Below are 27,548 nucleotides of genomic sequence, written 5' to 3'. Positions count from 1 at the left end.
CGGGGGAGGCGGCTAAAGTCTGGAAACACTAGCAGCTGCTTACGCCACCTGTGGGTAAGGCGGCTGCTCATTGCTGGTGGGTGCCCATACCCAAAGTACTCTCACATGCACACACACACACTTTCACACACACACACTTGCACATATATGAGCATCTGGCACGATCTCAGAGAATCCATACGCAGGGATTCCTCTCGGATCCATTGGGTATAGGCAGGCACCCAAATGAAGGCAGGAAGGGGTAGGAAAGAACTGTTCTCCTCCTGGCCCCACAATCGCTTTGCCCCTTGTCCCTTCGGAGGGTCCCTGAGCGCTCCCTCAGAGCCACAGACTCTGAGTAGCTGCCCAATCAGACAAGGCAGCCCTAGATGAGAGGTCAGGTGACCTGTGTGCCTAGGAGAACTCGGGGTATGTGCTAAGGGCAGCAAAGTTCTTTCTCTGCATAGGTGGGCCGGGGCCAGGGGAATGTTGGGGATCAGCAGGCAAAGCTTAGGCAAGAGCATACCAGCCCCTGAGCCATGAAGCGCTGCCCACACGTAGAATTCCCCTTGGCCCCTCCCCAGGGCTGCTCCCCGAGCCCCTGCCTCCCCTCTGCTCTGGCCTATGGAGCCCCGGGCAGCTGCCCACCTGGCCCATCCCCAGGCCCTGCGGCATCTCCCCCTGAGGATCTGGAAGTGAAGTCAGGCCTCTGGAAGCTGCTGGGGATGTGGGGAGGGGAGGAGAAGGCTGAGCTTCCTCAGGCTCAGATCTGGTTTCGCGGCTGCTTCCCCTGGCGCACTGCCACAGGCTGAGCCTCCAGCTGTGCTATATAAGGCCCAGTGGCTGGCCTGCTGGAGAGAGGAAAACTCGGACCCCCCAGCTGAGGAGTCCCGCTCAAGACACGGTGAGCCCCGCTCCTGTTCTCCTTAGCCCGTCCCTGCACTGCTCAGCCTGGCTCAGCTACCCCAGGGCAACCCCCGACCAGCCGCCTCACCTCCCGCAGACAAGACTCGCCTTTCTTTGGAGCTGGCCCCAAGTCTTCTCCCTCCCCGATGTGAGGATACGGGCCCTCAGAGGCCCCAGTCAGGGTCTCTTACCTCTGGGTACTCTCCCTTTTTCCTGAGGTCAGCCAGCCTTCTTTGTCTGAGCGCTCTGAGACTTGCGGACTGGGGAGCTTCACCAGCAGAGCATATGCTGAGGAAACTTCCATGGGCTGCCAGATGGGAAATGGTTTTTCCACAAGGTGCCTCAAGCCACTTTGGCTCCAGACAGTCCCAGAGCAGTCCCAGGCTGAGGGCCGTGCAGACCCTGGGGAGCGCTCAGCCCTCGGCTCAGAGCCTGGGAGCTGGGGGTGAGACCCACAAGAGCTGGGGACCCTGGAGGCCCTGCACTCTGTTCTCTGGGCTGAGAGACAGGTGGCAGAGTTAGTGGCCTTAGAGCTGGATGGTCTGCAGTGTGGGCTTGGTCTGTTCTTCTGGGACAACTAAGTGCTTTTGAATCTTTTTTTCCAGAAAGGAGGAATCTCCCTTTTCTCACCACACCCTGGACTTCGGAGGTTGAAGCAAATCCCTCTTGAATTTCCAGGCACTGGTCAGAATCGGGGTTGGCCAGAGGTCTGGGGAGAGAGAAAATTGAGCGGGAGCCTGGGTCCTGGCCCTATTACCAGACCTCTTAGAGAACAGGGGAGCTCCTCTTCCTGTTCCTGCAGCCCCTAACCCCCACTCAGCAGTTACTCAGGGGCCCCGGCCCCTCCCTGTGGGTCCCCTCTGCTCTCCTCCAGCAGGCTCCTGGCTGTGTGACTCCCAAGCAGGCCAGAAATGTGTTCCATCTGCAGCCTGTGCACATCTGGGAATGTGTTCATAGAGCTGGTGTTTCTGAAGCATCTGCACCCTCCAGCTTGCCTGTCCTGTGAGAGGCTGCTGTAGTCGGGGCAGGGGCTGCCCAGCCTTAATATGCAGCCCTGCTGTGCAGGAACGTGAGTCCCACTAAGGGCAGCAAAACAGGTCCCCAAGCCTGGGTCTTGGAAGTGATTAACGAGTCACCCAGAGGCTGCTCGGGGTGAGCACAGGCACCCCCTTACTGGCGAGGAAACATCTCACGCCAACTGTCCCTTAAGTCCCATCTTGAGGTGAGGTCCTAGCACCTGGACCCGGGGTTTGAATCCAGGTCTGCCTCATGTGAACTGAGATTCTGACTCTCTGCCTTTCCCAAGCTGCCCAGATTTGCAATGTGGGCGGGTATCATCCTCACAAGACTTCATTCTGTCCACTTTTCACCTTTGATAGGTCAAGAAATAGAATAGTTCTGGGGACTTCCCTGGCAGTCTCGTGGTGAAGACTCCACGCTTCATTGCAGGGGGTGCAGGTTCAATCCCTGGTTGGGTTACTAAGACCCCACATGTGGCGAGGTGCTGCCAAAAAAATAAATGAATAAAAACTTTTTTAAAAGAAATAGTTCTGCTCAAAACCTCAGAGTCAACTCAGAGATATGGAACCTGATAAGCTTTGTTTCTTTGCAGGTCGCTGATCTGAGAAACTTCTCAGGGATTGCATTCCAGGGACTCTAGCTCTGTGGAGGAACGCTCACTCAGCTCCTGCCACATTCCCCACAGGACCGGGGAAAAGATGGCGGGGACCAAGGCCTGCATGTTCTTCCTAGTTCTGGAGATCACCTCAGCGTTGGGTACAGGCTAAGTACCTCCTGTCTCTCTAAGCTGCTACTTTCCATAGGGAAGTCACATTTGGTCTGGGACCCAACTCTGCACTTGCCTTAAACTATAGCCATGGCACTAAGACCTGAGGCTGGTTTATCTATTTATTCATAGTTTATGCCCTGCTTGTTTTCCTAAAGGGTTTGAGATAGGTCCCAATATTAAAACTCACAGAACAGAATTTTTTAAATGAGGAGAGGGATAAGATGTCACTCAAAAGGAGGAGGAGGGTTACCACTGCCCCTGAGTGCTAAATTTAGCTCTGAGCTTCCTGATAGCCAAAGCAAAAGGAATCCCTGAGTTCTCACATCCGGATTTAGGGTGAGATCTGATTTTAGTTTTCATGAAAATTCATTTCGACCCTGTAGCCGAATTTCACAGAGACACCAGAACCCCTTCTGGTCTCCTTGTCCTCAGACCCCATTCTCTGGTAACTCTGAGTTCACCAGGGAACAGGTGGAGAGAATTTGCCCAGTGGGCTCCCCGAGGCATCTGAGCATCAGAGTTCACAGCACCAGACTGCATACTCTCTCTCACCTCCCTTTCTTTTCCTGATTTCTAGCCACATACTCAAGTAAAGCAAAAAATGCTCAGAATTCTCTCTCAGAGCTATGAGCACTATAGGCTTTGTGACTGCAGATGTGGGAACAGAGGCTGTCCGAGCAGCTTGCCAAACCCTCTATGGGTCCACCTCCTGTCTTGCTCTTTCTGCCTTGACAGCTCTTGTTGATGAAGATGATTAACATTCAGCAATCTGAAGGGAAATCAGATTAGTTTGATTTAAAGAGCTACTATCACCCCCAGTTAAGTAGCAAAGAGAATACTAATTTGACTCTCTCATGTGAGAGTTAATTGCCTTTTGAAGGTTTTGCAGGCCTCTGTTCTCCTCTCACCTTTCTGTTTTGGAGCCTCCAACTCAGCCTCAGGTGGGTTGGGCCTGGAGGCTCGCTGCCTGTGGCTCAAAGGTCCCTATACCCTTCCTCAGGGAGACTTCACCAGCTGCGATCAGAAAACTATAAGGACTGGGACTTCCCTGGTGGCCAGCGGTTAAGACTTCATATTTCCAGTGCAGGGGGCACCGACTCAGTCCCTAACTGGGGAACTAAGCTCCCACAGCTTGCATGGTGTGGCCAAAAAAAAAAAAAATTAAAGGACCACTCCTCCAGGCAGATCCTATGAGGGTGAGGGTGGATTCTCAAAGTCAAACTTCGCCAGGAGAAGAGAAGTGGGCATCTATTGTCCAGGTCTTGAGCTAAATGGAGCAAACATTCTGTGCTAGGCATTATTCTAAGTGGATTTTATGAAGCTTATTTAATCCCTATAATCCTCTGAGATAAGAACTATTATTATCCTTACTTTATGATGAGGGGTCAGATGAGTTAAGTACCTCGCCCAAGGTCACACAGTCAGGAAGTGGCAGTGTCTGGGGCTCACAGTCTCAATCGCCATGTACTTCAGAGACTTTGTGTTTCCTTATGGAATCCTTATGCCGACTGGACCACCACATGTGCTATGGGAACAAATATCTCCATATTATAAGATAAGGAAAGTAAAGTTCCATTCTGCTAAGGAGAATGGGCTCAGACCTTACAGGAGAAGCCGCAGCTGCCTTGTAGCATCCCACGGTCCATTTCTAGAACAAAAGGGAAACGAGAACCACGCTGGTTGGGCATGCACTGCATGCCAGGTCCCTTTGCCTTCACCGTCATCCTGAAAAGGCACCATGACCCTGTGATGCGGTGATTGCTAGGCAGCTCTTTTTTAAAAAAAAAAAAAAAATTTCTTTTAATTGGAGGCTAATTACTTTACAATATTGCGGTGCTTTTTGCCATACATTGACATGAATCAGCCACGGATGTACATGTGTCCCCTCATCGTGAACCCCACTCCCTCTTCCTTCCCACCCCACCCCATCCCTCTGGGTTGTCCCAGAGCACTGGCTTTGAATGCCCTGCTTCATTTATGGAAAACATGCACGGTTCATTTATTTTACATATGGTAATATACATGTTTCAATGCTATTCTCTCAAATCATCCCACCCTCGCCTTCTCCCACAGAGTCCAAAAGTCTGTTCTTTACATCTGTGTCTCTTTTGCTGTCTTGCATAAGTGGTTGGTCATTACTGTCTTCTAAATTCCATATATATGTGTTAATATACTATATTAGTGTTTCTCTTTCTGACTTACTTCCCTCTGTACAATTGTTTCCAGTTTCATCCATCTCATTAGAACTGGCTCAAATGTGTTCTTTTTTGTAGCTGAGTAATATTCCATTGTGCGTATGTACCGCAACTTCCTTATCCATTCGTCTGCCAATGGACATCTAGGTTGCTTCCATTTCCTAGCTATTGTAAACAGGGTAAAGCTCTATTTTATGAGGAAGCAAATTTAAAAGAATAAAGCTTTTGAGGTCATACAGCCAGTCAATGGCAGAGTGAGACTCTGAACTCACGCCCAGCGCTCATGTTCCGTTCCCCACATCACCCTGCTTCCCTACGTCCCGAGAAGCTAGTAGCAGGACCCTGCTAGGCCCCTGTAACTGTCTTGGCTTCTCACTTCTCCTCCTGGCCCTCAGGGAGGCAGATGATGCTCACTCAGTCAGTAAGAAGAGTCCAGCCTGGGAAGAGGACCTCAGACGTCTTTGCCAAGCCTGCCAACCTCCTGGACAGTGAGTTGTGGCTGGAGCAGGGACTGATGGGGGTGAAGGGGTTGGTCTTTACTGAGCTTGTTAAGAGAGTCTCTGCAGTCAGGGAACAATGTCAGGGTTCCATAGACAAAACGCTTTGCTCAGTTGTGTCCAACTCTTTGCGATCCTTTGGACTGTAGCCCACCAGGCTCCTTTGTCCATGGGATTTTTCAGGCAAGAATACTGGAGTGGGTTGCCATTCCCTTCTCCAGGGGATCTTCCTGACCCAGGGACTGAACCCACATCTTCTGCATTGCAGGCAGATTCTTTTACCCACTGAGCCATTTGGGAACTTCCATAGAAATCCACTTTTAAAAAGCATTTGAGGACTTCTCTGGCAGTCCAGTGGTTAAGACTAGGTGCTTCCCCTGCAGGGAGTCTGGGTTCAATCCCTGGTCAGGGAACTTAAAAAAAAAAAAAAAAGATATTTGGCCAACATCTCTGTCCAGGCAGAGGGACCAAGTATATAGGACAGCTCAGAAGCATGAAGCTGCCTGATAGATCCCAGGAATGCTGTAGGGCTTGCTTGGGCCAAAGCACAGACTGGCAGGGAGAGAGCAGAGAGAGGAGGGTGGAGATACCGGTTCTGCTGCTGCTGCTGCTGCTTCTAAGTCGCTTCAGTCATGTCCGACTCTGTGCGACCCCATCCCTGGGATTCTCCAGGCAAGAGCACTGGAGTAGGTTGCCATTTCCTTCTCCAAGATACCAGCTCATCAGCACCTAAATAGCTGGCTAAGGGAGTTAAAGCTGGGAGTGATGTGGCCCAGGCTGCATGGAGAAAGCTCGCCTTGACTGTAGCATTGAAGAGGTGTGGGGATGGTTTGGGGAAGCTGGAGGTAGAGACACCAGGCAGGAAGTTATTGACATGGTATAGCCAGGCTGCTGAGAATCTTTGGCAATAGGGTGTGCAGAAGGGTAAGAGATTCTAGAAATGCTGCACAGAGAGATGCGATGGGGCATGAGACCAGTGAGGGGCGGGTGAGGGGTAGCGGGGATGACTCCCAGGGGTTGAGCTCACCGGGGGGCTCTGGGGCCCAGTTGGCTCCCACCTGGCTCTCTCTCTCTCAGGTCCTGGGGAGTGGACGACCTGGTTCAACATTGACCACCCGGGTGGGCAGGGTGACTACGAACGGCTGGATGCCATTCAGTTCTACTATGGGGACCGGGTGTGCGCTCGGCCCCTGCGGCTAGAGGCTCGAACCACCAACTGGAAGCCTGCAGGCAGCACCGGCCAAGTGGTCCATGGCAGCCCCCTCGAGGGCTTCTGGTGCCTCAACAGGGAGCAGCGACCCGGCCAGAACTGCTCTAATTACACCGTGCGCTTCCTCTGCCCTCCGGGTGAGCCTGGCCAGCCCCCACGCCCTGCCTCTCACCAGCCTCCACACAGGGAGGCCAGGGCCTGCATCTGGCCATGGAAACTGGACATCGCACACATACATGTGCTTCAGCTCCATAATAACCTGTTAGTTTCATGAGAGCCACCGTGTTCCCAACAGCATTCTGTGTTGGTGGATAGTTTCCCTTCAATCCATTTTACTGATGGGGAAGACCACAGGCTCTGGAGCTGGACTGCTTTGAATCTGGGCCCACTGTCTCTACTGTGCTCCTTAGGTAGATTTTCTGAAACTCTGAGCCTCGGGTTTCTCACATGTGGAAGAGAGGTATTAATATACCTTCATGGGGGGGCTTTGGGCTTCCCTGGTGGCTCAGACAGTAAAGAATCTGCCTGTAATTCAGGAGACCTGTGTTCAATCCCTGGGTCAGGAAGATTCCCCTGGAGAAGGGAACGGCCACCCACTCCAGTATTTTCGCCTGGAGAATTCCATGGATAGAGGAGCCTGGTGGGCTACAGTTCATGGGGTCGCAAAGAGTCGGACGTGACTGAGCGACTAACCGTTTCACTTTATGGGGGTTTTTACAAGGATTAAATTAGATGATAAATGCAGAGGGCTTAATGCAGGTGAATGCCCACTAAGTTTTCATTTCTATTTTAGTTCCTCTGTGCCAGACGCTGCTAGTTATCTCCATTATTCAACTTTCACAACTGACTGTGAGGAATCTCTGTTTTGACAAGTCATTCCAGGTTCAGAGAGGTTAGGTAACTTCTTGGAATGACACTTCTGGTCAGTGGAATGCTGGGATTTAAACCCAGGCCTGTGTTTGCCGAGTCCAAGAGTTCATGCTCTTTCTGTCCTCTCTCCCCGTACTAGGTAATTCAGAGCCAGCTCAGGCCTGTCCATTATTGACTGTGCATCCTCCCTTCCTGGGGTTCCGCCAGTGCACATGGCCTGGCCCTGCAGGCTCAGGTGACTGTGGCAGTCATCTGGATCAGGAACCCAGGCTGTGGAATGTCTCAGGGTGAGGTTCGAGGCCCCCGTTTTCTTGCACAGAGGCCTCAGATCAAGGATGAGGGGTGTGGGCAGAGGGGGCTTGATGTTGCTGAGGCCCCAGGTCTCGACTTCCCAGGGCCCATTCTGCAGGAGCAGTGGCTGTCTTCACACTGGGAGAGAGTAAAGATGGTGCTGTCCTCCACATCCAAGGACAGCACATCAAAGTCCCAGGGCTTGGCCAGTAAGTCCCTTTCAGGGGCACCTATAGCCCATTTGGTGATGTCATTGTAAAAATTAAGAGCTATCACTTCCTCAAGTCTCTTGGTGTCCATCTGTTGGAAAAATCCTTGCAGGAAATATAAATATCAAAGACATCTAGGATGTAAATGGAGGACTGGGTCTCTGAGAAAAAGCAGCCTCAGGGTCAGACATCCTGATGGAGTCCCCTTGGGAGGGAAGTCAGACCGCCTGCTGGACTTCTTTGTAGGATCCTTGCGCCGAGACACAGAGCACAGCCTCTGGAGTCCGTGGTCTCCCTGGAGCAAGTGTTCTGCTGCTTGTGGTCACCCTGGGGTCCAGACCCGAACGCGCACCTGCTTGGCGGAGACGGTGTCACTGTGCAGTGAGGCCACCGAGGAGGGCCGGCACTGCATGGAACAGGCCTGTTCAGGTACCACCCCTGCTCCTGGTGCCAGGTAGGGCATGGGGCTGGGGCTGAAATAGCCTATCAGACTGAGACAGGTTCATTCATTTATTTATCCACTTATCAAGTAATTATGTGCACTGATGGGGGACATAGAGGATAATGTGGGAGCACAGAGCAGGGTCAATTATCGTCACTTAGGCGAATCAATTAAGTCTTCCTTGAGGAGGTGTCCTGAGCTAAGTCTTGGAGGATGACTAAGAATTAGTTACGCAGGCTGCTGAGGGAGGGTAACAAAAGCCTACAGATGAGAAGGAGCATATGGGACTCCACAGGTGGGATGTGGCTGAAGGAGGGCCAGAATCCATACATGCCCTCCTGATGTGGCCTCTTTTTCCGCAGCCTGTGACCTTACCTGCCCCATGGGCAAGGCGAATGCTGAGTGTGACGCATGCATGTGCCAGGACTTCGTGCTGTATGGGGCTGTCTCCCTCCCTGGGGGTGCCCCAGCCTCAGGGGCTTCTGTCTACCTCCTGACCAAGACACCTAAGCTACTGACCCAGACGGACAGCAGTGGGAGGTTCCGAGTCCCCGGGTTGTGCCCCGATGGCAAAAGCATCCTGAAGATCACAAAGACCAAGTTTGTGCCTATCCGCCTCACGGTGCCTAAGACCAGACTGAAGGCAGCCACCATCAGGGCGGAGTTCATAAGGGCAGGTACTTAAGTTCTCTGGGGTAGGGCTGGGGGGGAAGGCTGGACTTTTAAATAAAGGCATTCCAGTACTCAGAGCTGGCTTCCCAGCTTGCCCAGAGTAAAACTAAAAAATCCACAAGTTCCAACATCATCTGGCTCCCCACCCTCCACCCATTACTTACCTTCTCTCCTCTCCTTTCCTCTCCTATTACAGTCCCCACCACCCCCACTGAGTCACTCTACTACAGTTACAAAGGCTTCCTATCTATTCCTCAACTACACAGGCACACTCCTGCCTTGGGGCCTTTGCACTTGCTATATACTCTGCTTGGAGTATTCTTCCCCAGACAGTGGCATGGCTTGCTCCCTCAGATGTATACGGTCTTTTCCTGCCTCCTAGTGTAAGGCTTGGAGGTCATAGAGAGAGAGGCTGGGGAAATTTAGGAACAGTGCAGAATGGCCAGAAAATTCTGCTGGAATCAGAAGAAAAGGTACTGCACTATTCGAAACATCTGGCTCTGTCTCAATGGCAATGCTTGGGAATCTTGCCTGGTACAGGGTCCCCTTGGTTCTCCACTGCCTCACCCAGATACTGCCCAAGAGGCTATGGGAACGGGTCCCATCTGAGTGTCTGGAGGGAGTGGACTCCATTAGGACCATTAGAAGGGATTTAGGGTGTGTGTGTTGGAGAAGGAAATGGCAACCCACTCCAGTGTTCTTGCCTGGAGAATCCCGGGGACGGGGGGGCCTGGTGGGCTGCCGTCTGTGGGGTCACACAGAGTCAGACACGACTGAAGTGACTTAGCAGCAGCAGCAGCAGGGTGTGTGTGTGAAATTGTAAGATTTTAACACATGTCAAAATACCTGAGGGAGCAAGGCTCTGGAGAACCTGTCACAATGAAAATCCCCAAACACCATTTCTCATCCCTGTCTCAGAAACCCCGTACATTGTGATGAACCCTGAGACAAAAGCACGAAGAGCTGGGCAGAGCGTGTCCCTGTGCTGTAAGGCCACAGGGAAGCCCAAACCAGACAAGTATTTCTGGTGAGTATTCTGCCAGCTATCTGGCCTGATTCTCCTCTTGGAAAACCAGAGCTTTCTTGCACTGGGTCTGGAGTTGTTAATCATGACAATAACCAGCAGAATAAAATTACAAGGAAGGCTCTGGTGTGGCTTCCCAGGCGATGCAGTGGTGAAGAACCTGCTGCCAGGGCAGGAAATGCAAGAGATGTGGGTTCGATCCCTGGGTCAGGAAGATCCCCTGGAGTAGGAGATGGCAACGTACTCCAGTATTCTTGCTTGGAAAATTCCATGGACAGAAGAGCCTGGAAGGCTACAGTCCATGGGGTCACAAAGAGTTGGACATGACTGAGCGCACACGTGTGCACGCACACACGCGCACACACACACACACACACACACACACACACACACACACACCCTAGTATATCACCAGGGAATAGGCACTTAAAAGTGGGGGCCAGCTGGGGACTTCTCTGGTGGTCCAGTGTTAAGACTGCAAGGGGTGTAGCTTTGATCCCCTGTCAGGGAACTAACATTCTCACATGCAGCATGGTTCAGCCAAAAATGAAAAAAAATTAAAAAAAAATTTTTTTAAGTGGGGACCAACAGGGTTGAGGCCACTCGGCAAGCCTTGTTGTCCTGTTGAAGCTGGGGTCCCTACAGAGCAGCTGTGGTCTTAGGGTCCTGACTGTATATCCTTGGGACACAGAACCAGGTTTCCCATCCTAATTTCCCAAAGGCAAACAAGGTTAGAGTCCCCAGTGGCTGCCCTTTACCCTTCACAAACATTTTACAGCCATTATCTTATTTGATCCTCTCAACAATTCTACGGATCAGCTAGGAATCATGGCATCTACTTCAGATGAATGGAACAGGAAGCTGAAGCTCAGAGGTGAAAGGATTTGTCCAAGGGTCCATAGCTAGTCAGCGGTGGAGCTGAGACTGAGAAGCAAGTCCCCTGACCCCCAGGCCAGTCAGTGCTCTTGAATGAGCCGAGTCACTTGTAGAGTTGGCATCTGCAGGGACCTGTCCATCACCTGCCTGGCTCCTGACACTGTCCTTAAGGATACCAGCCCTTCCACTGCCCCCTCAGGGTGTCCCTCTCCATCCCTTGCAGGTACCATAACAACACACTGTTGGACCCCTCCCTCTACAAGCATGACAGCAAGCTGGTGCTGAAGAATCTGCAGCGGGACCAGGCCGGGGAGTACTTTTGCAAGGCCCAGAGCGATGCTGGGGCTGCAAAGTCCCGCATTGCCCGGCTGACTGTCATAGGTAAGCCTGGCAGGGCCCCTGGAGAACCCCTACCACAGTGGGCATAACCGAACAGTCAAAACTTGGGCTGTCCTGGGCTGTGCCCAGTGCTGTGCTTTCTGGGACACAAAGATGGCACAGACCTTGATCCTACCCTCACAGGTCTGCCACCCCAGGAGGGGAGTAGAAATAAGAGACAAGTCAGTAGAGATAGAATAAAAGTGTAGCTGAAACAGGAGAGAAGGAGTTGTGGATGTTACAGAAGAGAAACAGAGAACTTCCAGGTGGGAATGACTGTTGTGGCTCATTGCTGGAGGCTTAAACAGTGGTTTTTAGCTTTGGCCACCCACTGGGATCAACTGTTGCATTTTTTTTAAACTTTTAATTCTGTATTGGGGTACAGACGATTAGGGCTTCCCTGGTGGCTCAGCGGTAAAGAATCTACCTGCAATCCAGGAGTTGCAGGAGATGCAGTCTCAATCCCTGGATCAGGAAGAACCCCTGGAGGAGGGCATGGCAACCCGCTCAGTATTCTTGCCTGGAGAATCTCATGGACAGAGGAGACTGGCGGGCTACAGTCCACAGGGTTGCAAAGAGTCAGACACGACTTAAGTGACTTAAAATGTGTGCACAAATAGCTGATTAATAATGTTGTGGTAGTTCCAGGTGAACAGTGAAGGGACTCGGCCACATATGTACATTTATCCATTCTCCTTCAAACTCTCTTCCCATCCCGGCTGCCACATAACATGGAGCAGAGTTTCCTGCGTTATACAGTAGGTCCACCTGTTGAGTTTTTCAAAAATACTGATGCCTGTGTTTTACCTCCAGGGAGCTTGATTTGATTGGTTTGGAATGTGGCCTGGGAACACTCAGGTTAAAAGCTCTCCCTGGTATTTCTTATTCGTGGCCAGTTCTGTGAACCCCTGACGTTAAACAATGGCCAGGGTCTGTGTGTATGGAGGTGGGGGCGTCCCAGATCAAAGGCCAGAGGGAGCAAAGTTATAGAAGTGGGAAACTGAGGGGGCTTTACAAGAAAGGGTGACCTGATTAAAGCTGGCTTCTGGAAGTGAGCTGAGGGAGGGGAGACCGGAGGCTGAGACCAGTCAGGAACCTGTATTTGCAAAGTGAGGGGGAAGGAGGGTATCTTAGTAATTGGCCTAAACAAAACCAAACAAAAGTCAGGAGGAAATTTGTTGGGAGGATTCTGGAATATTTTCACAGACTCCAAGAAAGTTGAGCAACACAGCTCAGGACAGACAGGACACAGGGCACTTGGACCTTGGCAGATGAGATGTGGAACCCTGTCAACCGCGGTTCCCAGCTCATTATACCAGTGCTCCCTGCTTGTCACAGTTTTTCTTAATACTTTATATGGTTAATATTTTAAACTAAAAAGTAATTTACTAAAGTTGAATTTATAGATAATAACTACATGTGATTTTAAGATCTATATATAGAACATGCTCCTAATGACATAAAACAGAAATATAAAAAAATAATTTTAATGCAAAATCATATGTATTTAAATATGTAAGTGTTAATGGCACAAGAACACCCACCAAGAAGTGAGACACTTTCACTTGAATCCAGTCACCATGAATGTGACAACAACAAATACTGACCTTGGGCAGTTGTAGGGAGGTGATTTTTCTGAGACAAGAAGCAGTTCTTGGTATTTGACCAAGCTAAACAAAGTACAATCTTGGCTCGTTTTATATGGTAGTTGCATTCTTCAAAAATTCAATGCATGGTAAAACCATGCATAAAATACCAGGTTCTGATCATTTAAACATGCTTTCCATGTACGTGAATGTCTATAGAATATGTGGAAGCAGAATGTAGAAAAATTCTTTATGTCGCACAGTGCCAGTGCCAGAAAACAGAACTGCAAGCCCGCCCCACCCACGATAAGCCAGTAGCACTCCCAGTTTGGGTGGTAGCTCAGAACACCCTCAAATTTTCAAGATCTCTCCAATGAGAACCATTACTGTGGTGGTCTCTGCAAGGAACTCTGTTTCTCCAAGGATAAAATGGAATTAGTAATGGCTATCCATTCTCCCTCAGAGGAATTCTGTGAGAGGTGGGACCATGCCAGTGCTTTGAAAACCCAAAAGCATGCAGAGAGGTCAGAGACGTGAGGCTGAGGTGCCTTTCGTGTAGGAAAAGGACTTGCATTTAATGTCTGAACTCTTTCCCTCCATAGCCCCTGATGAGATTCCTTGCAACCCAACCCCCGAGAGCTACCTTATCCGGCTGCCCCATGACTGTTTCCAGAATGCCACCAACTCCTTCTACTATGACGTGGGTCGTTGCCCTGTCAAGACCTGTGCAGGGCAGCAGGATAATGGGATCAGGTGCCGAGATGCTGTGGAGCACTGCTGTGGGATCTCCAAAACAGAGGAGAGGGAGATCCAGTGCAGCGGGTACACGCTGCCCACCAAGGTGGCCACGGAGTGCAGCTGCCAGCGGTGTACGGAGACTCGGAGAATTGTGCGGGGCCGAGTCAGCGCAGCCGACAACGGGGAACCCCTGCGCTTCGGCCACGTGTACATGGGGAACACTCGTGTGAGCATGACCGGCTACAAGGGCACGTTCACTCTGCATGTCCCTCAGGACACAGAGAGGCTGGTGCTCACGTTTGTGGACAGGATGCAGAAGTTCGTCAACACCACCAAAGTGCTGCCCTTCAATAAGAAGGGGAGTGCTGTGTTCCATGAGATCAAGATGCTTCGGCGGAAAGAGCCCATCACCTTGGAGGCCATGGAGACCAACATTATTCCTTTGGGGGACATGGCTGGTGAAGACCCTGTGGCTGAGCTGGAGATCCCATCCAAGAGTTTCTACCGGCAGAACGGGGAGCCCTACATGGGAAAAGTAAAGGCCAGTGTGACCTTCCTGGATCCCCGGAATATTTCCACAGCTACTGCTGCCCAGAGTGACCTGAACTTCATCAATGATGAAGGAGACACTTTCCCTCTTCGGACATATGGCATGTTCTCGGTGGACTTCAGAGATGAAGCCACCTCAGAGTCCCTTAATGTTGGCAAGGTGAAGGTTCATCTTGACTCAACCCAGGTCAAGATGCCAGAGCATGTGCCCATGATGAAACTCTGGTCGCTCAACCCAGAAACAGGGCTGTGGGAGGAGGAAAGTGACTTCAAACCTGAAAGCCAAAGGCGGAACAGAAGGGAAGACAGGACCTTCCTGGTGGGCAACATGGAGATCCGTGAGCGGAGGCTTTTTAACCTGGATGTCCCGGAAAGCAGGAGGTGCTTCATCAAGGTGAGGGCCTACAGGAGTGAGAGGTTCTTGCCCAGTGAGCAAATCCAGGGGGTTGTGGTCTCTGTGATCAACCTGGAGCCGAGGACTGGCTTCTCCTCCAACCCCAGGGCCTGGGGCCGCTTTGACAGTGTCCTCACGGGTCCCAATGGGGCCTGCCTGCCTGCCTTCTGTGATGACCAGTCCCCCGATGCTTACTCTGCCTATGTCTTGGCCAGCCTGGCTGGGGAAGAACTGGAAGCAGTGGAGTCTTCTCCTAAATTCAACCCAAATGCAATTGGTGTCCCTCAGCCCTACCTCAACAAGCTCAAGTACCGCCGGACAGACCATGAGGACCCACGGGTCAAGAAGACAGCTTTCCAGATCAGCATGGCCAAGCCACGGCCCAACGCAGCTGAGGAGGGCAATGGACCCATCTATGCATTTGAGAACCTCCGGGCATGCGAGGACGCACCACCCAGTGCGGCCCATTTCCGGTTCTACCAGATTGAGGGGGATCGGTATGACTATAACACAGTCCCATTCAACGATGATGACCCCATGAGCTGGACTGAAGACTACCTGGCATGGTGGCCGAAGCCAATGGAGTTCAGGGCTTGCTTCATCAAGGTGAAGATTGTGGGGCCACTGGAGATAAATGTGCGATCCCGTAACATGGGGGGCACCCACCGGCGGACGGTGGGAAAGCTATATGGAATCCGGGATGTGAAGAGCACACGGGACAGGGACCAGCCCAACGTCTCCTCTGCCTGTTTGGAGTTCAAGTGCAGTGGGATGCTCTATGACCAGGACCGTGTGGACCGCACCCTGGTGAAGGTCGTCCCCCAGGGCAGTTGCCAACGAGCCAGTGTAAACTCTATGCTGCATGAGTACCTGGTCAACCACCTACCGCTGGCGGTCAACAACGACACCAGTGAGTACACCATGCTGGCGCCCTTGGACCCACTGGGCCACAACTATGGCATCTACACTGTCACTGACCAGGACCCTCGCACGGCCAAGGAGATTGCGCTCGGCCGGTGCTTTGATGGCACATCCGATGGCTCCTCCAGAGTCATGAAGGCCAATGTGGGAGTGGCCCTCACCTTTAACTGCGTAGAGAGGCAGGTGGGCCGTCAGAGTGCCTTCCAGTACCTCCAGAACACCCCGGCCCAGCCCTCTCCTGCAAGCACTGTCAGGGGAAGAGTGCCCTCAAGGAGGCAGCGGGCAAGTCAGGGTAGCCAGCGTGGAGGGGTGGCCTCTCTGAGGTTTCCTGGGGCTGCTCAGCAGCCTCTGAGCGACTGAGGCTTGTGGTACTTCTCTCCTGCCATCTCACATGACAGCCTTGTGGGACTGACGCCCAAACTGTCACTCGGTTAATTTAAGCCCATCTGTTCTGGTGCAACTTGCGTGTTTGTTTCTTCATTCCTTTACTTGCTTATTGTCTTTGTCCCATGGTACTGATTGGCATGAAGCCCCTAACATGTCAAAATAAAGCCCCACTGTCCTGTTCTCTCTCTACAAGAAACAAGAAATTGGCCATGGGCAAACTCTGTGGCTTCAAGCATTCTTCCTTTAGTGCCCTACCTGGAAATGTCTTTCTTTTTCTTTTTTGCATGGTTTTGCCCACCTCTAATGATAATCTGATGTTGAAGATCAAATAACCAATATAAAGCATATTTCTTGGCCTGGCTCCATAGGATGTAAGCAAGGCCTGCATCACAGTTCATACATATAAAAGGTGGTGAAATAAAGAAATAAACTATATTGTTACTTGAAATGGTACTAACATTTCTTAGCTGAATCTGGAACTCTAGTGCATGTTCAGTGTTACACTGTTGAATATAAGGTAATCATATTTCCTCTGCCAAATCTGGAAAAAACATCACCTGGTATCCACAACTACACTTGGTTGCTAACTATATTAATGTGTTTCCTTTTATATTTGCTATTGTTCTTGCTAGAAGCCCAGTGTGGCCCAGAACAGATGTCAATAAATGCACATTTTGTACTTGATTTTGAGGTCGCTGACCTGTCTTTAAACCATTAAAGTGAGCTAACTGTTCAGAGGGACAGAGGGGTCTCTGGAAAATGGTCACAAGTTGGCACGAGGCATAGCACCGCCTAACCCCAAGTTACAGGGCTGGGTGACTAGGCACATATTCCAGTGGTCAAGTTTGTTCTCATGGATCATATTTTCCATTTGCAGAGAAGAGCAGAGATTCCTGGAGTTGAAAGCATGTTCTGGGCCCCTGAACAAAGCTGAAAACATGTCCTGATTTTTTTTTTTTTTTATCCCTTCCAATACCGTGGAGCTTATACAATGGTTTGGCCCAGGGTCTGGCACGCTGGCCCAGTGGTCCTTTGGCAACTCCCCACAGTGTGCTGCCTTCTCTAGCTGGGTTGGCTGGCCTCACTCAGAAGGATGGGCTTTTTATTTTTTTCATTCCAAGTTCTTCTAAAGATGCTCAGCTTTTTCAGACACCAGACCTCTGTTGTGTATAATGGCCTCTGTCCCTTGAGTAAAATGACTGGTTCAAATGGACAGGGTTTTTTTTTTTTTTTCTTTTTGGAAAAGGTGTTTGGTTTAAAATAGTATATCAGAGGCCCTAGATGGTGCCAGAGTGATCCTGGAGGCATCAACAGCCAGGGTTGAGTAAGATGCACTGATGGCCTCTTTCCCAACCTCTCCAGAATCTATTACAAAAGAGGTCAAGGGGTGAGGAGAGGGCATCACTTACAATCAGGACAAAATGCTGTCCCTGATCCCCTAGCAGGCCTGGTTCAGCTCATTTTGGCCACCTCCGGTCTGGCTTGGATTTATAATCTTGGATCAGTATCTGCCCAGTTCCCAGGGGTTTGGTTCATAATTGACTAGAAATTTCCCCGGCTAAGCACCCCACTCCCATGACCTCTGAGAGTGAGTGTATGCAGGGCTAGGGCCTTGAAGCTTTGTGACTGCTCCTTAACCTACTTCCAGGCTATACTTCCCAGGGAGTGGCTCCCACTGACTACACTGGGTGGGATAACAGCGGGAGCAGTTTTGACTGCCCCTGCCAAGGAGTCAGGCTCAGCTATCTATAGCACAGCTGCCTCACAGCTTCAACCTGCTCGTCCAGTTTCCTGCAAACTCATCAGAAGGGGTTGCTGGGGAAAGTGGGATGACTGGGCTCCCAACCCCTGGCCTTCCCTTTCTGTTCTCCTTTGAGGACCTGAATAAATGGACTCTAGCAAGTGGCAGCTGCTGGAGTCCATTTTTTTTTCTTGCTCATCAAATATTTATTGAGTGCCTATTCTATGCAAAGCCATGTGTGCAAGTAGAGAGGTCTTCATGAGTATATAAAATATACTACATGGACTTTCCAGGTGGTCCAGTGGTTAAGAATCTGCCTTGCAATGCAGGGGACGTGGGGTTTGATCCCTGGCCTGGGAACTGAGATCCCACATGCCACAGGGCAACTAAGTCTGCTCACCACAACTAGAGAATCCCACATGCCACAACTAAGACTCAATGCAGCCAAAAAGAAAAAGAAAACCCACACACAGTGGCACCAGCTGTGGAGGGGGTGGTGGCCAGAGGAGGCTTCTTAGAGGAGGTGGCGTGTACTTTGACGTCTGAGTGATAGGACCTGGCATGCTGAAGCTGTGGTTTGTCAGAGGCAAGGGCCACAAGCAGAAACTGTGGGCAAAACCAGGAAGGTGGCGGTTGGGAGGGGAAGGCAGATACCTCTCCTTCCGACAAGGAACACTGTTGAGTTGAGCTCATGACACCTACTTTTTAAGCATTTTGCTTCTGAAGGCAGATAGACTCCTTGCTAGCTGTCTGACTTTGGTTAGGTCATTTTCCTCACCTGTAAATGAAGGGGTTGGAGGACTTCCCTGGTGGTCTAGTGGTTAAGACTCTGCTTCCACCACAGGGAGTATGGGTTCGACCCCTGGTCAAGGAACCCACATGCTACTCTACACAGCCAAAATAAATAAATCAATAAATAAATGGGTTGGTTGTACACCTAAAACTAATATCTAAATTATAAGTAAATAGGAAAAAAATTAAATGGAGCATTTGTCTAGACTGACTCTAAACCATCTCTGAAGTCCTTTCCTTGCTCTTCACTGAGGCTAAAGAGCACAGTTCCCAAGATGCTTTTGCTTTAACAAACAGCGGATGATTCACTGGGTGTTCCCGTCCCCTGCGGAGACTCTGCAGACTGGATGGACAAAACGTTCATTTCAGAAAAGCCCCGGGGTTTTGGGCTCAGCCTGCTGTACCCTGGCGGATAACCCAGTTACTGAGAGTGAACTGTAAGAAGACAGACGCCAGATGGCAGGGAGGAAGGGCACAGACAGGAAGACAGAGGGGCTGATCAGACAGTTTCTGCTCCCAACCAAGGAAGCTGCAGGCAGAAAATTTGCTACAGTTTGGAGAGTTCCAGCAGCTAGATTGGTAGAGAAAAATGTCACCTAGATGTCAGGATAAGAACAGAGGCTTGAAAGACTGAGAGAACTTAGACAAGTTGGAGGAAGTGCAGGACAGGAGGAATTTTAGGCAAAGGGATATCAGCTAGAGCCAAGGAGTAGTGCTGGGACTGCACACTGCAAGGCTTTTGGTTGGAAGTAAGAGGGATGCCAGCAGACAACTGGAAGGGCTAGAACCAGGGACTGCAAAGCCTTCAGAATCTAGGCCATCACTTTTTGGTTTTCCCCTCCAGTTAATTATGACTTACGGCAATTTGGTAAAATTATACCTTTATAAATGGAAATGAGGCATCTATCTTTTCTCTCTACCTGATCCCTCCAGAAACTATAATTTCTTAGTTTGCCAGTAACTTTATCAGGCAAATAAGGAAAGTGAAAGTGGCTCAGTTGTGTCTGATTCTTTGTGACCCCCTGGACCATATAGTCCATGGACTTCTCTAGGCCAGAATACTGGAGTGGGTAGCCTTTCCCTTCTCCAGGGGATCTTCTCAACTCAGGGATCGAACCCAGGTATGCGGGTGGATTCTTTACCAGCTGAGCTACAAGGGAAGTCCAAGAATATTGGAGTGGGTAGCCTATCCCTTCTCCAGCGATCTTCCCGACCCAGGAGTTGATCTGGGGTGTCCTACATTGCAGGTGGATTCTTTACCAACTGAGCTATGAGAGAAGCCCAAGTAAGGAAGGCTACCTCCTAATAGGTACAGAAGTCTTAAGGTACTTGGGAAATGAGAGGAATTCATCCAAATCTATAGATACCACAGGCAGAATCTGTGACAAGGCCTTGGCATGGCTTTCCTGCCTTTGAGAGGCCTTTCAAAAGCTTAATCTGAGATTCCTTATGAAAAGTTCCAGCACAGCCAACTTAAAAAGAGCCTGTGAGATCAATAGCATGGGTGTGTGCTGAGTCACTTCAGTCGTGTTTGATTCTTTATGACGCTATGGGCTGCTGCCCACCAGGCTCCTTTGTCCATGGGATTCTCTAGATAAGAATACTGGAGTGGGTAGCTGTGCTCTCCTCCAGGGGATCTTCCTAACCCAGGGATCAAATCCAAGTCCTGCATTGACAGACAGGTTCTTTACCACTAGTGCCACTTGGGAAGCCCATGTGATCAGTTACACTTATGTAGATAATCAGGCCAAATTTGTGAAAAGCAGATTTATTTCACAGATTAGTCTTAATTTGGCCATATTTGGTAGAAATGAGGGTATTTTAGAGAGAAAAATGCATGTTTCAGTGGATATTTAATTCTAGTTTTGTTAATTGAAGTCTGTATTTACTGCTAAAGACTCACTTCTCAGATGGTTCGTTGTTGCCATATTATTGTAAAGTTTGGTTCTGAAGCTTATCACAGTTATCTATCTTTGAATGAAGATAAGTGCCATGACTCGCAACCAGCAGATTATGTATACTGGAAAAGACATCAGATAAAGGATTCTTTACAGCCACTTTCATTCTTCTGAATGAACTGCAACTCCTATTTCTGATACCCAACTTTGACTAGGATTAATACTACCAGACCAGGACAAGAAGATGACATCTGAAGTAGACAGCTGACCCAAGATGCTGGACCAAGTCTGTATAATAATTAGTTCAGTTCAGTCGCTCAGTCATGTCTGACTCTTTGCGACCCCATGAATCGCAGCACGCCAGGCCTCCCTGTCCATCACCAACTCCCGGAGTTCACTCAGATTCACATCCATCGAGTCCGTGATGCCATCCAGCCATCTCATCCTCTGTCGTCCCCTTCTCCTGCCCCCAATCCCTCCCAGCATCAGAGTCTTTTCCAATGAGTCAACTCTTCCCATGAGGTGGCCAAAGTACTGGAGTTTCAGCTTTAGCATCATTCCTTCCAAAGAAATCCCAGGGCTGATCTTCAGAATGGACTGCTTGGATCTCCTTGCAGTCCAAGAGACTCTCAAGAGTCTTCTCCAACACCACAGCTCAAAAGCATCAATTCTTCAGCACTCAGCCTTCTTCACAGTCCAACTCTCACATCCATACATGACCACAAGAAAAACCATAGCCTTGACTAGATGGACCTTAGTCGGCAAAGTAATGTCTCTGCTTTTGAATATGCTATCTAGATTGGTCATAACTTTTCTTCCAAGGAGTAAGCGTCTTTTAATTTCATGGCTGCAATCACCATCTGCAGTGATTTTGGAGCCCCCAAAAATGGTCTGACACTGTTGCCACTGTTTTCCCATCTATTTGCCATGAAGTGATGGGACCAGATGCCATGATCTTTGTTTTCTGAATGTTGAGCTTTAGGCCAACTTTTTCACTCTCCTCTTTCACTTTCATCAAGAGGCTATTTAGTTCCTCTTCCCTTTCTGCCATAAGGGTGGTGTCATCTGCATATCTAAGGTTATTGATATTTCTCCCGGCAATCTTGATTCCAGCTTGTGCTTCTTCCAACCCAGCATTTCTCATGATGTACTCTGCATAGAAGTTAAATAAGCAGGGTGACAATATACAGCCTTGACGTACTCCTTTTCCTATTTGGAACCAGTCTGTTGTTTCAGGTCCAGTTCTAACTGCTGCTTCCTGACCTGCATACAGATTTCTCAAGAGGCAGGTCAGGTGGTCTGGTATTCCCATCTCTTTCAGAATTTTCCACAGTTTATTGTGATCCACACAGTCAAAGGCTTTGGCATAGTCAATAGCAGAAAAAGATGTTTTTCTGGAACTCTCTTGCTTTTTCCATGATCCAGCAGATGTTGGCAATTTGATCTCTGGTTCCTCTGCCTTTTCTAAAACCAGCTTGAACATCAGGAAGTTCACGGTTCACATATTGCTGAAGCCTGGCTTGTGCGGTAGTTTGAGCATTCTTTGGCATTGCCTTTCTTTGGGATTGGAATGAAAACTCACCTTTTCCAGTCCTGTGGCCACTGCTGAGTTTTCCAAATTTGCTGGCATATTGAGTGCAGCACTTTCACAGCATCATCTTTCAGGATTTGAAACAGCTCAACTGGAATTCCATCGCCTCCACTAGCTTTGTTCGTAGTGATGCTTTCTAAGGCCCACTTGACTTCACATTCCAGGATGTCTGGCTCTAGAATAGTGATCACACCATCATGATTATCTGGGTCGTGAAGATCTTTTTTGTACAGTTCTTCTGTGTATTCTTGCCACCTCTTCTTAATATCTTCTGCTTCTGTTAGGTCCAGACCATTTCTGTCCTTTATCAAGCCATCTTTGCATGAAATGTTCCCTTGGTATCTCTAATTTTCTTGAAGAGATCCCTAGTCTTTCCCATTCTGTTCTTTTTCTCTATTTCTTTGCATTGATCGCTGAAGAAGGCTTTATCATCTCTTCTTGCTATTCTTCGGAACTCTGCATTCAGATGCTGATATCTTTCCTTTTCTCCTTTGCTTTTCGCCTCTCTTTTCACAGCTATTTGTAAGGCCTCCCCAGACAGCCATTTTGCTTTTGTGCGTTTCTTTTCTATGGGGATGGTCTTGATCCCTGTCTCCTGTACAATGTCACAAACCTCATTCCATAGTTCATCAGGCACTCTATCTATCAGATCTAGGCCCTTAAATCTATTTCTCACTTCCACTGTATAATCATAAGGGATTTGATTTAGGTCATACCTGAATGGTCTAGCGGTTTTCCCTACTTTCTTCAGTTTGAGTCTGAATTTGGTAATAAGGAGTTCATGATCTGAGCCACAGTCAGCTCCCGGTCTTGTTTTTGCTGACTGTATAGGGCTTCTCCATCTTTGGCTGCAAAGAATATAATCAATCTGATTTCGGTGTTGACCATCTGGTGATGTCCATGTGTAGCGTCTTCTCTTGTGTTGTTGGAAGAGGGTGTTTGCTATGACCAGTGCATTTTCTTGGCAAAACTCTATTAGTCTTTGCCCTGCTTCACTCCACATTCCAAGGCCAAATTTTCCTGTTACTCCAGGTGTTTCTTGACTTCCTACTTTTGCATTCCAGTCCCCTATAATGAAAAGGACATCTTTTTGGGGTGTTAGTTCTAAAAGGTCTTGTAGGTCTTCATAGAACCGTTCAACTTCAGCTTCTTCAGCATTATTGGTTGGGGCATAGACTTGGATTACCGTGATACTGAATGGTTTGCCTTGGAAACGAACAGAGATCATTCTGTTGTTTTTGAGATTGCATCCAAGTACTGCATTTTGGACTCTTTTGTTGACCATGATGGCTACTCCATTTCTTCTGAGGAATTCCTGCCTGCAGTAGTAGATATAATGGTCATCTGAGTTAAATTCACCCATTCCAGTCCATTTTAGTTCACTGATTCCTAGAATGTCGACATTCACTCTTGCCCTCTCTTGTTTGACCACTTCCAATTTGCCTTGTTTCATGGACCTGACATTCCAGGTTCCTATGCAATATTGCTCTTTACAGCATCACACCTTGCTTCTATCACCAGTGACATCCACAGCTGGGTATTGTTTTTCCTTTGGCTCCATCCCTTTATTCTTTCTGGAGTTATTTCTCCACTGATCTCCAGTAGCGTGTTGGGCACCTACTGACCTAGGGAGTTCCTCTTTCAGTATCCTATCATTTTGCCTTTTCATGCTGTTCATGGGGTTCTCAAGGCAAGAATACTGAAGTGGTTTGCCATTCCCTTCTCCAGTGGACCACATTCTGTCAGACCTATCCACCATGACCCACCTGTCTTGGGTTGCCCCGCGGGCATGGCTTAGTTTCATTGAGTTAGACAAGGCTGTGGTCCTAGTAATTAGTAATTACTTGGTATACTAATTACTTAGACAATTACTCATACTTTTACTTGTGAACCAAATATATTTTTTTCCTTGGGCTCAATTATTTGCAAGTTTCAAAACTCAATCCAGTTTCTGGGTTTGTGGCTAGTTACCTCTGTCCAGTACTCCTAGGTTACCTTGGTGGATTTCTTTTCTCTAAGGCTCTAAATAAATGGCCCCTAGCAACTTTCCGTTAGAAGGAAAAATACTCTAGTACCATGCAAGCTAATTTTACTGGTATGATGAAGTGGGACCCTCTTAGCCAGTTAATGACAACTGTTCTGAACCTTGTCATAAGCAATAGTTTTCACTAGATATTAAAATTGGGTAGCTCCTAACAGGATCCAGGGTATTTATGGAACAAGTTTATGGCCTTGATTCTCCCCAGGTTAGTTAGAAAGATGCACAATCACGTTCCCTTGGCTCAAGGTCACCTATGGGTAGTCTTGGAAACAACCCCTGCATTCTGCCTTTAATGTGAGCATAGTGAGTTCTATCAATTTTCCAGTGGTATGACTGTGTGACTGAGATATTTGTTAACTCATCTTATGACACATGAAGAATCAAATTTCTGCTTTGAATGATTCTCTTCCTAGTTTAGGAAAAATGCTGCGAAAATGTTTTGGTTTAGGAGAATCTTGGCTTAAATCTTTATTAATGACATTGTTACTCTGTCAATTTTGATCACATCTATAGTTCTGTATAAATTATTGAGCATGCCACAATGCACAAGCAAGATAAAATAGGCATAAATCGCATTGGAAAACTTGGAATTGACCATTAATGTTTGCCAGACATCTTACCAGTACAACCCCCTAAAAGGAAAGATAAAACAGAGATATGAAGACCTGACATGGACAGACATGATAGACCCAGGGCAGGTAAAAAATGCCCTTGACATTGAGGAACAAAATATTTGACCAACTAGTGCTTTTCACTAAAGATTAATGATCAAGGGACTTCCCTGGTGGTCCAGTGGTTAAGACTCCCACTGCAGGGGGCACAGGTTCAATCCCTGGTCAGGGAACTAAGATCCTGCATGTCGCATGGCAAAAAAAAAAAAGAAAAAAGAATATTATCACATTAGGAGTTCTGGTTAATGCTGATGTACAGTACACACTAAAAGGGAGGGAAGAGGCCCAAACAGGCAGAGAAAAAAATTTGCTTAATTTTTTTGCCATAAAATATGAATTTTATTTCATCAATCTCAATTTAACTCAGTCTTGCTCTAAATGCTCTATAAATACTGTTTCTTTTTAAGTTCCTCTCTCTAATCAGTCTGTTTTTCAATCTCTCCCTCTTACTGTGTGGTCTCTCCTCTCTGTAGGAACCCCTAATTTCTTTGCAGCTCAGCTTTCTTTGCTCCCCAGGGCTTATAGAAGAGGTGGGCATCTCTCTTCCAGCTAATGAAGACTGGTGACTTAAGCCCAGATTCCTTGGAGAATCTGATTGGCTCATTTTGAATTAGGGCTCTACCTCTAATCCAATCAACTGTGGCCATAGTGGGGAGTGGAGTTCAAAGGGCAGTCCTATTATACAGTTATGGCTGCTGGGGAAGTGGCAAGGAATCTTGGAGAGCTGGGGAGGCAACCTGAAAGGTGAATACTTCAGTGGAACAATGAGCAGATCACTGTGGGTGTTTGGTCAGGCCACTCAAGATGGCTGTTCTCTTGTTCTCTGTACAGCCTCTGCTTCACTGACATGAATATACAATCATCTTAATTATAGGGCTTAATTAGTAACTATGTGCTTGCCCCCTGCCCTGGCTGCTGGTTTCCCTGGTAACTGATGGGTCAACCTGACTTCAATTCCCTTCACCCCCAAGTATCGAAGATTGCTGTCATGTCTTGTCTGCTGTCTGCTGTACACAGTGGGGCAGATCTCCAGGGCCTTTTGGTTTAGATGTGTAAGAACCTCTGTCCAAAAAACCATTAATATCTGTTACTGTCTCTCGGCTCTTTGGTCTTGAGGCTAGGCTACAAGGCTTACTAGGCCTGCAGGTGCTGCCCAACAGTGGGTTTATTGGGAGTTTAGAGTTTTCCATTTCCAAACATCAGGAGGTTTTAAATACAACAAATGAGATCTGTGTGACACCAATTCTTTGAAATCTGTTGGGTATTACTTTGTGACCTAGTACTTGGTCAGTTTTTGTAGTTTCTATGTGCGATTTAAAATTTTTTTTTTTTTAACTTTAAAAAAGTATTTATTTTTGACTGTGTTGGGTCTTGGTTTCAGCATATGGGATCTTCACTCTGGCATGTGGATCTTTCTCTAGTTGCAGAGTGTGGGCTGTAGAGTGCACAGGCTCTGTAGTTGTGGCACCGGTCTCTTTCACTTAGCTTGTCTTCGAGGTTCATGTAGCATGTATTGATATGCCATTGCTTCAAAAAATTTTTAATTGAGGGATAATTTCTTTATAATGTTGTCTTGGTTTCTGCCATACATTGACATGAATCAGCCATAGGATATGCCATTACTTTTTATGGCTGAATAGTATTTTATTCTATGGATATACCACCACTTATCTATTAATAAGTTGATGAACATTTGAGTTGTGTCCATTTTTTGCCTATTTTGAATAATGTTGCTATAGACACCCTGTACAAGTCTTTGTATGAACGTTATCTTTTCAGTTCTCTTAGGTATATACCCAGGAGTAGAATTGCTAAGTCATGTAATACTTCTGGGTTTAATCTTTGAGGAACTGCTAAGTTGTTTTCCATAGCAGCTGCATCATTTTACATTTCCAGCAGCACTATTGGAGGGTTGTAATTTCTCTACATCCTTACCACAACCTGGGTGATTTCTGCTTTTTTGAGTTATAGCCATCTAGTGGGTGTGAAGTGGTATTTCACTGTGGTTTTGCATTGCATTTTCCTAATGGCTAGTGATGTTGAGCATCTTTTTCCATACTTACTGGCAGATGACACCACCCTTATGGCAGAAAGCAAAGAGGAACTAAAGAGCTTCTTGATGAAAGTGAAAGAAGAGTGAAAAAGCTGGCTTAAAACTCAACATTCAAAAAACTAAGATCATGGAATCTGGTCCCATCACTCCATGGCAAATAGATGGGGAAACAATGGAAACAGTGACAGATTTTATTTTCTTAGGCTCCAAAATCACTGCAGATGGTGACTGCAGCCATGAAATTCAAAGGCACTTGCTCCTTGGAAGAAAAGCTATTACCAACCTAGACAGCATTATTAAAAGCAGAGACATTACTTTGCCAACAAAGGTGTGTATAGTCAAAGCTATGGTTTTTCTAGTAGTCATGTATGGATGTGAGAGTTGGACCATAAAGAAGGCTGAGTGCCAAAGGATTGATGCTTTTGAACTATGGTGTTGGAGAAGACTCTTGAGAGTCCCTTGGACTGCAAGGAGATCCAACCAGTCAATCCTAAAGGAAACCAGTCCTGAATATTCATTGGAAGGACTGGTCCTGAAGCTGAAACTGCAATATTTTGGCCATCTGAAGCGAAGAACTAACTCATTGGAAGAGACCCTGATGCTGGGAAAGATTGAAGGTAGGAGAAGGGGATGACAGAGGATAAGATGGTTGGATGGTGTCACCAACTCAATGGACATGAGTTTGAGCAAACTCTGGGAAGTGGTGATGGACAGGGAAGCTTGGCATGCTGCAGTCCATGGGGTCGCAAAGAGTCGGACACAACTGAGCGACTGAACGACAACAGATTGGTCATTTGTACATCTTCTCTGGAGAAATGTCTATTCAAATTCTTTGCTCATTGTCTTAG

General features: G+C 48.1%; 1 protein-coding gene and 1 long non-coding RNA gene across 4 annotated transcripts in view; one reads left to right on the top strand and one right to left on the bottom strand.

The window, feature by feature from the left end:
* Positions 1-1,474, bottom strand: part of LOC121819941 (uncharacterized) — a 51,871-nt gene extending 50,397 nt beyond the window's left edge. Inside the window, exon 1 of the long non-coding RNA XR_006060294.2 lies at positions 1,077-1,474. This is a non-coding gene — a long non-coding RNA (uncharacterized LOC121819941). The remainder of the gene's footprint in view (positions 1-1,076) is intronic.
* On the top strand, positions 836-16,597 carry CILP (cartilage intermediate layer protein). 3 transcript variants are annotated; one of them, XM_004010230.5, is made up of 9 exons: positions 836-883; positions 2,498-2,661; positions 5,265-5,357; positions 6,444-6,713; positions 8,193-8,375; positions 8,751-9,065; positions 9,979-10,087; positions 11,184-11,341; positions 13,527-16,597. In XM_004010230.5, the coding sequence occupies exons 2-9, from the start codon at positions 2,604-2,606 to the stop codon at positions 15,884-15,886; spliced, it is 3,546 nt and encodes a 1,181-aa protein (XP_004010279.3). In that variant the 5' UTR covers positions 836-883; positions 2,498-2,603; the 3' UTR covers positions 15,887-16,597. The 3 variants fall into 3 exon arrangements, with proteins under 3 accessions (XP_004010279.3, XP_012036126.3, XP_012036127.3); XM_012180736.4 differs by having other exon boundaries at positions 6,414-6,713; XM_012180737.4 differs by lacking the exon at positions 6,444-6,713.
* The last annotated feature ends 10,951 nt before the right edge of the window (positions 16,598-27,548 follow it).

Source organism: Ovis aries, chromosome 7 (genome assembly GCF_016772045.2).
Source record: "Ovis aries strain OAR_USU_Benz2616 breed Rambouillet chromosome 7, ARS-UI_Ramb_v3.0, whole genome shotgun sequence".
Taxonomy (NCBI): Eukaryota; Metazoa; Chordata; class Mammalia; order Artiodactyla; family Bovidae; genus Ovis; species Ovis aries.
Note: the sequence above shows the minus strand (reverse complement) of the source record. Positions and strands in the feature narration are given on the sequence as shown.

What these genes read in the sequence shown, in the direction of transcription:
- CILP (XM_012180736.4), top strand. Translation starts at nt 2,604, where the DNA reads ATGGCGGGGACCAAGGCCTGCATGTTCTTCCTAGTTCTGGAGATCACC. An exon ending in GGAGATCACCTCAGCGTTGG is followed by an intron (nt 2,662 to 5,264) that starts GTACAGGCTAAG and finishes CCTGGCCCTCAG; the next exon opens with GGAGGCAGATGATGCTCACT. An exon ending in GGCGGAGTTCATAAGGGCAG is followed by an intron (nt 9,066 to 9,978) that starts GTACTTAAGTTC and finishes TCCCTGTCTCAG; the next exon opens with AAACCCCGTACATTGTGATG.